The 12,154-nt window shown below is 41.9% G+C and overlaps 1 protein-coding gene across 2 annotated transcripts in view; it reads left to right on the top strand.

The window, feature by feature from the left end:
* EMB (embigin) overlaps positions 1-11,824 on the top strand; it is a 35,642-nt gene extending 23,818 nt beyond the window's left edge. Inside the window, exons 10-11 of one of the 2 annotated variants that reach the window (XM_074932829.1) lie at positions 5,728-5,801; positions 6,991-11,824. In XM_074932829.1, the coding sequence (XP_074788930.1) occupies positions 5,728-5,785 (58 nt within the window). In that variant the 3' untranslated portion in view covers positions 5,786-5,801; positions 6,991-11,824. Of the gene's footprint in view, positions 1-5,727; positions 5,802-6,370; positions 6,612-6,990 lie in introns of those variants that run through there. The other variant, XM_074932830.1, reaches the window with a different exon arrangement.
* Positions 11,825-12,154: the final 330 nt, after the last annotated feature.

Here is a 12,154-nt window from a genome sequence, read left to right as displayed (position 1 = left end):
GACTCGATTCTTTCAGGAGTACCATGTCGCCATAAAATTTGCCTTTCAAGACCCAAGATGGTATTTCGGGCAGTGGCATGATTTACAGGGTACGTTTCTAGCCAACCCGTAGTTGCTTCTACCATGGTGAGTATGTAGCGCTTGCCTTGGCGTGTTCGTGGCAGTGGTCCAATATAGTCAATCTGCCAGGCCTCACCGTATTGAAAACTCAGCCATCGCCCTCTGTTCCAGGGAGACTTTACTCGTGTGGCTCGCTTGATTGCAGCACATGTTTCACATTCGTGAGTGACCTGTGAGATGGCCTCCATGGTCAGGTCCACCCCTCGATCACGAGCCCATCTGTACGTTGCATCTCTGCCAAGATGCCCTGATGTTTCATGGGCCCATCGAGCTACAAACAGCTCACCCTTACGCTCCCAGTCCAGGTCCAGCCGAGCTACTTCAATTTTGGCAGCTTTGTCTGCTTGCTCATTGTTTTGGTGTTCTTCAGTGGCACGCCTTTTGGGCACATGAGCATCTACATGACGCACCTTTAGAGCCACGTTTTCCACTCGGGCAGCGATGTCCTGCCACAATGCAGCAGCCCAGATGGGTTTACCTCTGCGCTGCCAATTGGTCTTCTTCCACTCCTGTAGCCACCCCCACAGGGCGTTAGCCACCATCCAGGAGTCCGTGTAGAGATATAATACTGGCCACTTTTCCCGTTCAGCAATCTTTAGGGCAAGTTGGATCGCTTTTACTTCTGCGAACTGACTTGACTCTCCTTCTCCTTCAGTGGCCTCAACGACTTGTCCTGTGGGACTCCACACAGCAGCTTTCCACTTCCGATGGCTTCCTACCACACGACAGGATCCATCAGTAAAGAGAGCATAACGCCTCTCATCTTCTGGTAACTCGTTATATGGCGGTGCCTCTTGGGCACGAGCCACCTCCTCAGGCCGCACTCCAAAATCTCTACCTTCTGGCCAGTCCATGATCTCTTCCAGGATCCCTGGATGGTTGGGTTTCCCCAGTCGAGCCCGTTGCGTGATTAACGCGACCCATTTACTCCAGGTAGCACTGGTTGCATGGTGTGTGGCAGGGATGTTTCCTTTGAACATCCAATGTAATACAGGCAGCCGTGGTGCCAAGAGGAGCTGTGCTTCTGTACCAACAACTTCTGAAGCAGCTCGAATCCCCTCATATGCTGCCAGTATCTCCTTTTCAGTCGGAGTGTAGTGGGCTTCTGATCCTCGATATCCCTGGCTCCAAAATCCTAATGGTCGACCTCGAGTTTCACCTGGTATCTTCTGCCAGAGGCTCCATGTGAGTCCGTGCTCCCCAGTTGATGTGTAAAGTATATTTTGCACAGCTGGTCCTGTCCGAACAGGCCCAAGAGCTACCGCTCGAGCTATCTCTTGTTTGATGTGCTCAAAGGCTTGTTGCTGCTCAGGACCCCACTGAAAATTGTTCTTCTTTCGGGTCACTTGATAGAGAGGGCTCACAAGCTGACTGTAACCTGGAATATGCATCCTCCAGAATCCCACAAATCCTAGGAAAGCTTGTGTTTCCTTCTTGTTGGTCGGTGGAGACATAGTTGCTATCTTGTTGACAACATCCAATGGCACATGACGGCGTCCATCTTGCCATTTTATTCCCAAGAACTGAATTTCTCGTGCTGGTCCCTTGACCTTGCTTTTCTTTATGGCAAACCCAGCTCTCAGAAGAATCTCAATTACTCTTTGTCCTTTCTTGAACACTTCTTCTGCCTCATTGCCCCACACAATGATGTCATCAATGTATTGTAGATGTTCAGGGGCATCACCCTTTTCCAGTGCAGTTTGAATTAGTCCATGACAAATAGTGGGGCTGTGCTTCCACCCCTGGGGCAGTCGATTCCAGGTATACTGGACACCCCTCCACGTGAAAGCAAACTGTGGCCTGCACTCTTCTGCCAAAGGAATTGAAAAGAATGCATTGGCAATGTCAATTGTGGCGTACCACTTGGCTGCCTTTGACTCCAGTTCATACTGGAGCTCTAACATATCTGGTACAGCAGCACTCAGTGGTGGCGTCACTTCATTCAGGCCACGATAGTCTACTGTTAACCTCCACCCTCCGTCAGACTTCCGCACTGGCCATATTGGGCTATTAAAAGGCGAATGTGTCTTACTGATGACACCTTGGTTCTCCAGTTGACGAATCAATTCTTGGATGGGAGCCAGAGAGTCTCGGTTTGTACGATACTGCCGTCGGTGCACGGTCCTCATAGCAATTGGCACCTGTTGTTCTTCAACTTGCAACAGTCCCACAACAAAAGGATCTTCTGAGAGGCCGGGCAGATTAGACAACTGTTTTACCTTTTCTGTATTCACACTGGCCACACCAAAAGCCCATCGGTATCCTTTTGGGTCTTTGAAGTATCCCCTCTTGAGATAGTCAATGCCCAAGATGCAAGGGGCTTCTGGGCCAGTTACAATGGGATGTTTTTCCCACTTGTCCCCAGTCAAGCTAACCTCGGCCTCCAATACTGATAGTTCTTGACAGCCCCCTGTCACTCCTGAGATCCAGATAGGTTCTGCCCCTCTATAACTTGACGGCATTAGTGTACATTGTGCCCCGGTGTCAATTAAAGCCTGGTACTTCTGTGGATTTGATGTGCCAGGCCATCGAATCCACACTGTCCAATACACCCGATCATCCCTTTCCTCCTCCTGGCTGGAGGCAGGGGCCCTCTATTCCTGTTCTTGGTCGGAGTACTCACTGTCTGACTCTTGCCGTGCCAGGCCGGAGGTTCCTTCTTCAGGATCAAGGGAGGTGATCTCAGTCTTTCTGTATCTGGGAGATCGCTGGTTACTTCCTTGTGGTTTTACACCAGCTACATTAGCAACCTTCTTAGATGTCTTCTTGTTGGCAGGGGTCTTTCCTCGCAATTCATGTACACGTGCTTCCAACTTAAAGGTGGGTTGACCATCCCACTTCCTCATGTCCTCCCCCTGGTCGCGCAGGAAGAACCAGAGTTCGCCACGTGTCATGCGCCTTGGCTTTCCTTTCCCCCTGACTGGGACAGAAGAGAAATGATTTCTTGGGGAGCTCCTAACATCCAGGGCACTCGCCCGTAGAGATGAGGAGGTACCAAGACTCTCTTCAAAGTTCTGAAGCCAGGAAGAGACTGCCTCCACAGTTGGCGTGCATCTTAGTCCTTCTCCTGCATCCATTTCTGGGTAGTACATTGCGGCCAAGCCGGCAGAATACGAGGATGGCGCACCTTTAATCACCTTCCTCCACATGGCCCGTGTGCATGGGACATCCTCTGGATTTTTAGGGGCTTCATCATTATCTGGATCACCATAGATGACTTCCATCACTGCTAATTCTCTCAGGTACTGGACACCTTCATCTGCAGTAGCCCACTTCCCTGGGGTGTGGTCCATAAGATCTTCCTTAAAAGGATACCTTGCTTTAACACTTGAAAGGAGCCGTCTCCACAGACTGCAAATTGCTGTCTCCTTTCCAATTCCCCTTTCAATTCCTCGATTTCTAGCAAGGGAACCCAGCTGTTGGGCTTCCTTACCTTCTAGCTGTTGAGCATCTGCCCCATTATCCCAGGATCGCAGCAGCCAGGCAGCGATCCGCTCACCCGGCTGGCGGCAGTAGTCTTTCCGCAGATCTCGCAGTTCTGATGACGTCAGGGACCGGGTAGTTTCTGCCTCCTGTTTCAGTTCTGTTATTCCCTCTTCTGATACCTTTGCTGAAGGACCAGCTTCTTCCTCCTCTTTCTCCTCCCTTATTAATCGAGGGTATGGGCCTGTTGTTCTCCTTGTCCATTGTTTCTTTTTTACTACTGGGGCAATCTCTGTTGTTGTTATTGTTTGAGTTCCCATGTCAACCACAGCCCTTTGAGAGTGCTGAACTGCAGCTCGATAAGCACAGGCCAGGCCCCAGTAAAGTGCTAGAAGTTGTTGATTCTCATTGGGATAGGCAAGGCACCCCTCTATCAGGTGATGTGTCAATTTTGTGGGGTTGCTTGCCTGTTCAGGGGTGAGATCCCAGGCTACAGGAGGTGATAACCGTCCTAGGAATCTGCCCAACTCCTTCCACTCTCCCTGCCACCCAGGAACAGGCCGCCTCAGAGCACATTTTGGCACCGATTCACTCAAAATTTGCGTTCTCTTACACCAAGAGCATACCGAGCTCCACACAACCCACAACAGGCGAACAGCATTAATAAAGAGTATCAATGCACTAACATAAGGATGACTAAGTACCTCGGGAGCCTGCAAAATAAAACCACTCATGATGTTCCCGATTCCTTGCAGCATGTTCCCGAGCTTAACAAAATAAAGATAAGCAGCGCAATAAACAAGCCCGTGACCAGCACAAGAGCTTGTTGCTTAATAACTACTATAGCTACAGCACATTTAATATAAAACTGCCGTTGTTTTGCCCCACGTTGGGCGCCAGAATAGACTGTGATGGTTTGACTCTGGCTAAATGCCAGGTATCCACCAAGTCGCTCTATCACTTCCCCCCCCCCTTCCCTTTGTTTTCTCAACAGGGTAAAGAGGGGAAAGAAGATAAACTAACCCTTGTGGGTGAAACAAAAGCAGTTTTAATATAAGCAAAGCAAAGCAAAAGTCCGCGCGCGGAAGCAAAAGCAAACAGATTTATTCTCTACTTCCCATGAAGAGGCGATGTCGGGCCTTCTCTGGAAGCAGGGCTCCAATACGCGTAGTAGTTGCCTCGGAGGACCAAGGGTGACCCCACCCCCTTCCTCCTTTCTCCCAGCTTTATACTGAGCAGACGTCATATGGTATGGAATATCCCTTTGGTCGGTTTGGGTCAGCTGTCCTAGCTGTGTCCCCTCCCAAGATCTTGCCCACCCCGTCCCACTGGGGGAAATATCAGAAAGAACCTTGGTGCTGTGTAAGCACTGCTCAGCAGCAGCCACAACACCAGGGTGCTATCAACACCCTGCAGCTCCCAGCATAAACCACAGCACCGTGAGGGCTGCTATAGGGGAAAACCGATTCCAGTTCAGCCAGACCCAATACAACCATGTACTTCTTGCCTGATTTTAATAACTGAAAGTTATTCAACTACTCGCTGTTCAGAATATACATCTGTGTACCAGGGAGAATGGCTCCAAAAGAACTTTTCTGGTCTGTTATGTCAAGTGATGACTAATACAGCTGAAATTGGTTGATGTGACTATAATTAAAATGTCTCAGCCAACAAGATATTAGGTGGGAGGCTAGTGATTCAGAAACAGAATTGTTTAGCAAGATAATTGTTAATTTAAGTCTTGACTGTGACCAACACCATATAGCTACTTGTAGGTAGGCTGGAAGGAGCAATCATATGAGTGTTTTACCGCATGCTCTGAGGATGTGGAGCTGTATATTGCTTGTATATTATTTGAGCATTCACTTTATCTACAAATTCTATACACTGAATGAAATGATAGTATGGCAGTCATTTCCAGGAATGCTAGCACTGTTATAACTTATGCCCAGAACTTTTGGGGGGATTGAGTTGAGCTGAAAGACTTCTTGTCTGAAAGACTTCAAAAGTCAGTATTTTGGTTGCTTAAATTTTGCTTAATCTTTTTTTCTTATAATGTTACGTGCTAAAAGAGAAAATCAAACACATTTTGTAAGTACTTTGGTTGGATTGTGGGCCTGGAATGACTGTGCTAATCCTATACTTAAAAGCTAAGTTTTGGAATTCAACCTTTCTTTCTTACAGTAAATCAGAAGAAAGCAATGGTCTGGAAAACAGCAGTGCTAGGCACAGGAAAATTTAATCTGGTTCCTAAAAAGGTAAGAAAGATGCAACAGACCAGAGTTTATTTTTCTCTTGAGCAGCCTAACAAACAAATCCACTGTGCCATCACAATCTTTTTTTCAGTGTGAGAACAACATAGTAGTAGAACCATTGCTTAGATAAAACAATATATAATCATTCATGATGTAGTATCAACAAGAAAGTGAGTCCTTTTAACTCAAACGCTGTCATCATTGTGGTTTAATAGTTCTGTTCACCCATGCAATCCTTAAAATAGGACCCAAATTAACCTGCTTAATTGCTCAAGTCCTGATGATGAAACCTTTCTGTGAATACCTGGGAGGGTGCTGAGGTGCATAGGAATTGCTGATGTATCCAAAATCCTACTCTTTCAGACTGTATTTTGGGTGTCGAGTGAGTTTATGAAGGACGAACACAAGGTGATAGCAAGTGGGGAATGTCACAGTACCACAGGCCTCTAGGAAAGAAGGCAGAGCTCAATAGATGGTGACTGAAAGGATTAGTGGTAGAAGAAAGAAACAGAGGATATGTAGCCCTGTGGAAGCTATATAATAAACTTCCCTGTTCTCTGCCCTCTTTACAGTCTAATTACAGGCTGCTTCCACTTATGCCAGCTGGAAATACTGGGCGGAGGATGGTCTTGTCAGTTGAGAACCAGTCCTACACACTAGCTATTTCCCCTTGTTACTCACCCTCTGCATCTGGCACCCCAATCTCAAGTCAAGATGAGAGGTGTGAGTGACTTTGCATTCATGTCACTGCTGGTACTTTTTTCTCCTCATCACAAGCCATCTACCTGAAGGAGGATAGTTTCCATACCATGTGTTTTAAAGAAGAGAAAGAAAAGGTATCAGGTAAAGTTCACATAAAGAGAATAACAAATCAGAAATCAGTCAAGAACAAATACTTTCCAAGAGTATATTGTTTCTTGTTTCCTGTGTGTTACTGTACTTGTTGACTGCCATGACTTAAGTTCCCGAGGATTTATCCCATATTAGACCTAAGGTCTCATTCTTGTGAAGTCCTCTTGGCACATGACACTCGGTGAATCACTAAGTTCAGATTTGCAAATTAGACCATTCAAAAAAATTGTAAAATGTAAACTGGACTGAAGTTTATTTTCAAACAAATAATGGGAAATATTAAGCAGCAAAATAGTAGAATATATGTTTTAAGGAAATGTATTTACTCTTTTTAATTCAGGAGATTTAAGGCAACAGAAGTGGAAATCATCACAAAGCTACAGAAGATGTGTGCAGCTATGCATTTTAAACATCCACTGTGCTTCTAAGTAAACTCCTCTACACTTATGAGAAGATGCTTTTGAAATAACTGTGAAACTGCTTATTTTATACAGATGATAATGTACTCTGATATACTGCATTTAGACCTTTGCTGTCTGTAACACTGTTTGTCATTTTGCTACTGAAAGATGTTTTTTATGTGATATGACTTTCTGTTGTTCTGTGACTGATCTGTTTGATTTTTATGTTCTAAATTGGAAATAGCCTTGCATTCACTGAACAAACAGGTAATATAGGATGGGCCTATTATCTAAATGTTATAAAGCTGGACTTGCAAGATCAAAAAAGTATTTCCACCAAAGAAAATGCCTTTTACTTGCCAATGAGGCAAATGTGACACAGCCATTTTTACCAAAGAATTATCAAAGGGAAGTCTTTATCATGATTTAAATGAAACATTAACAGTTTTGCAATTTACTCTGAACAGTAATATGTCTTCACTTTAACTTTTTTTAGCTTCATTTAAATGAGAAAGAAATATAGGTATATTCTGGATACTTAAGAATTTTCTTAAAATGTCCTGCCATATGTCTGTGCTACTATACTGTATAAATAGGCTAAACAAATACTAGAGATCAGATTTCAGCAGTATTTCAGAGTAGATGAAAGAAGCAAGAATATAACTGAAGTAATTCCCTACACTTGCACAAACTGCTGCAGGATCTGAGGGCTGCAAAACCAGTTTTGAAATTATAGTTTAAACAGAACACAAACTTCATAAATATACCCATATGGCTCTTACTATATCCTGTCTAGTTAGTAGTTTTACTACTTGAGCATACTGTATTGTTGCTTAAACTCCTCTCAGAGCACAGAGGTGGTCTTGAGCAGCTAAAATTTTCAGTGTAATAGGCTAAAGCAACATGAATACCACTAGTTCTCTTGTATGTAAAATAACAGCAGTGTAATAAGGACTTATGATACTGCCTTAGAAGAGCTAGTTGTCATAATTTAAATGTACCACTTAGTTACATTATGCATTCAGCAATTGAAAAATGTATAGCTAATAGAAAATCAGTTGATTGCATTAGTTACCTTTGCTTGTTAATGCAAAAGAAAAATAAAACTTCCATTTTAAAAAAGGGGAAAGTCTTGAAAAGAATTTCTTCTCTTAGCAAAAATGTAAGGAAAAAGAGGCAACATTTGCAAACTCCCTAGAGAAGCAAAAGGAAGAAACATTTAAATAGCATTCCTCAAACGGGTCATTTCTCTTTGAACATAAAGGAATACAGAAAAATAGATTTAATTTCCTTCCTTTATTTTTCTCTTTTACTGTTCTTATGACTTTCTGATATTTTCAAATCCTAGTATTGGCTGTTTTGTTAGAGATGGGGGACAAAATCTGGCCTGATCGATGCTTTTTGGGGTTTTTTTATGGTTTATTTTGCAGCTTTAACAACTGCAAGTTAAAGTCCAAATTAAAAAAAAAGGGAAGTTATAAGCATTAAGTGATTGACTGTAAGAGCTGAAGACTGATAAAGATTTCCCTTGCTAAGATACTGTTTATTGTATTTTGCCTTGGTGTTTCTATGCACTATGAAAACCAGAATTAGAGGTTTTTATCTGAATTTATCATTGATATAACAGCATTTTTGTTGTAGCAGGTAAATGTTTGCAGTTTAAAAATTTACTTCTGTATATTAATTGTTTGAAACATACCATTTTATTTTTTGTAGAAAATAGTTTTTTTTTTTTGTGGGAAATTCAGTAGTAAAATAGGTAAACTTATAGATATAAGAATTAGATTCTGAATAAAGCAGAATTAATATCTTTTTACAACAAAAAGAGACCAGATACTATCTGGAAAAATCCTACCTTTTAATCATAAATGGTAACAACTTACTTCAGCCTTCACTGAGCATTCCTGCCTGATCTTGAAATTATGGTATGGAGTCTTGGTCAATATGGGTAAGTTATGTGAATGGATACTTTTTTTTGGCGTTAGCAAACAAGGGCCACACTGAAGGCAGGCAGAAACTGGAGAACTTGGATTAAACATGGATTTTTAGATCTATAATGTGTTTCTCCTATCAGGACTGTATTAGAATTCGGTCAGATTGGCTTCTTTAACTGTAGTTTTGTCTTGACCTACCTCTAGCATGTTCTGCTTGCCAAGCCTGCAAGGAGTTTGGGGTTTAGGTTGGAAAGTAGGTTTCTCATCTTGGTACGTGGTTTTATTCCTTTCCTTGTATGTCTGCCTAGGTTCAAACTTTCTTGGGTTCCCCTACAGAGGGGAGTAATAAATAATAATAAATGATAAGTATTAAATTGGCATAATTAACAGTCATAACTTCAATGGCATAAACCCTACTCTTAGTACAGATATCACATAGGAAACTCTAGAAATGTATATTTCTGAAAAATACATCTTGTATATGTTCAGGACACTCCTACTGCAGTTGCTTTGTATATCTGTTTTATTATGCAAACATAGTCTTCAATAGAACAAAAATACGGTAACCTTAAAAACCAGCACTCTAGGCAATGGTAGTTTTTACCTCATTCAAGCTGTAATGGTTTAAGCCCTGCCGGGACCGGAGAGCATGTTGCCGTTGCCCCTCCCCCACCCGCAGTCGGTCAGGCTGGCAGTGAGGCACAAACCCCGGGTTAAAATAAGAAGAAATTTAATACAACAGAGTGATAAAACAATCTGAACAACAACAGTAGCAATGATAACAACAATAAACAATAATAGTGAACAAGACAAACGATATACAGAGAAATACCGCTAGCTGGTCACAGAAACAGGTTTCCACCACTGAACCCGCCAAAGAGCCAGGTAAAAAGGTTCTGCCCCTGGACCTGACGCCAGCATGGTATGAATAACCCGCCTGGAGATCCTTTCCCCCTCTGTGCTGGGGAAACCTAACCCTATCCTAGCTGAACCAGGACACAAGCCAAGAGATACCAAATGAGTGCCAAAACAGTTCTGAGGATACTTCCTTCAAACAGCAGTTACAGCTAAGTGTAAGGATTCACAAAATTAGTTTCAGTATCAAACTGATCTATAATAATTGATTTCTATGGGTAGGCAGTCTAACCATTATATTGGTTTGGCAAATCTCATCTTCTAAGATCAAATCTTGGTTTTCTTGCAAAAAATATGTTTCTGCTTTCTATATCAACAAAAGTCTTATCAATATCTTAGATGAAGATTAAAGTCTGCAGAAGAATGCTGAAGGGCTCTTTCCTATTGCTTCAAACTGGTCACTGCAAATTCCTCCTTTCCATAGGTCCAAAGTGAACACAAGCAGCTGTGAGACCAAATTCTTAGTGATGATTGACAAATATTAGAAGAGTTTCCAAACTCTGAGCTCAGATAAAACTGTAGGAATATTTCTTTAGGATGGAAACCTAAGAATTACTCAGTAGTGGGCCATGATAATTCAGTGATTCACTATAGGTTGTTTGACACACAGTCCTGAGGATGAATGGAAAAATCCAGTAGTAGTGATGTTGATACTGAAATCAACATCCATGTGCCTCTGTTTTTCAGCCAAAGAAAGCGGGTTTTAAAGTCTGCCCTTAAATTCACCCTCAGAACCTTTCAGTGCTGACTACTGAACAATTAAAATTACAAAGAATCTGATTGTTGTCTTCAGTGTGGGGGGAGTTTTTCAGCTGAGCAGTCCTCTTAAGTGTTGAGCTACCCAGCATGTGTAGGCTGTCCACAATTAGCCACATCATGTTGCAGTTGTAGTTGGGAGCTCCCCAAAAATAAGAAGGGTTAAGGACTGAGGAAGAAACCAGTTGAGAATGGTTGTAGGGATGTGGGAAGGACCTGCAGGTATTCCAAAGGGGTCCTGAGGGACAGACAGCGGGTGCTGAGATGATGTGACTAGGGAAGATGGAGTGCAAATCTGCAGGAGAAAACACTTTCATAGCTATGACATTCAGGGTGTTTGGGTAGAAGTTCTTTACAGTGGTTAAAAACAATCTGCCATTGCAAAGTACTTGCACAGGTGAAAACACAAAGCCAAGTGATATATTTCATAAGAGTCAGAAGTTACATCCTTGGAAAATTTTTCTCCGCTGGGTTTAAATAGGTTTTCAGCCTTGTTACTTTATTATGCCATATATTGCACAAAACAATTCTTCATGAAAAAATTATCCAAATTCCAAACTTAAAACAACTTATAAACTTAAAACAACTCTTCAAGTTGTCTAAATTTACTGTTGATAACAGTTCATTTTTGTAGTTGAATTTTATAAGACTTCAGACATGTAGTGTTCGTTCCGTGTTAGCCAGAATGATTGTTTTTCTTCCATACAAAGACTTCATCTCACTTGTTTTTCCATTCAGCCTTTTATTTAACTGAAGAAATATTTTTGTTCTTTATTATTAGGGTAATATTTCCATCAACTGACTTCCTGAATTATTTTCAAATTGACACTGAAAGTTATATAACAGTGCCTTGAAGGAAATAATTTGTTTACTGTAGCTAAGTTCACTTTTCTCTTCTGCAATATGTTTGTTAAAAGTTACAGAGGAAACTTGACAGCAAAATCTATTTTTCTAATGAAAGACTACTAAGCCTAATGCTTTTGTCACGCTTGCCTTATTTTACATCCTGATTTTATACTGTGCTCACTCAACTGTTTTCTTGTTTTGCTTGGGTAGTAAGATGTATACAGACAATGGAATAGCCTCTATATGTTCAATGTATATGAACAAGGGGAGTAGTTATGAGTAAAGTGAATTGATAATAATTGTACTTGCGAATAGTCCCAATAAATTTAACCATGAAGAATCCATAAAGTGAAGAATGAATTTATGCCTGGTGTCATAGAGAAACTAAACCAGACTCTTTCATTTCTATTTATTTGTCCATATCCACAGATTTTAATTTAGACCTAAACTGCTCATTTGCTTGAGTACCAAACTGCCTTTACTCAGATCTGTAACCTTATAGGTAGAAATTTCCAAAGATAAAGTGATGTTCTGGTAATTCCTTTCTAAATGCATGTATTGCATCTGGTCTGTATTCATCCCTCCAGATTTGGATGTCTAAGTTAGGAACCTGTTTCCTCTTTTAATGGAGGGTGGGGTGTTGGTAAGTATT

Source organism: Athene noctua, chromosome Z, assembly GCF_965140245.1.
Source record: "Athene noctua chromosome Z, bAthNoc1.hap1.1, whole genome shotgun sequence".
Taxonomy (NCBI): domain Eukaryota; kingdom Metazoa; phylum Chordata; class Aves; order Strigiformes; family Strigidae; genus Athene; species Athene noctua.
The sequence above is the reverse complement of the archived record's forward strand: the minus strand, read 5'-3'. Positions and strand labels throughout refer to the sequence as shown.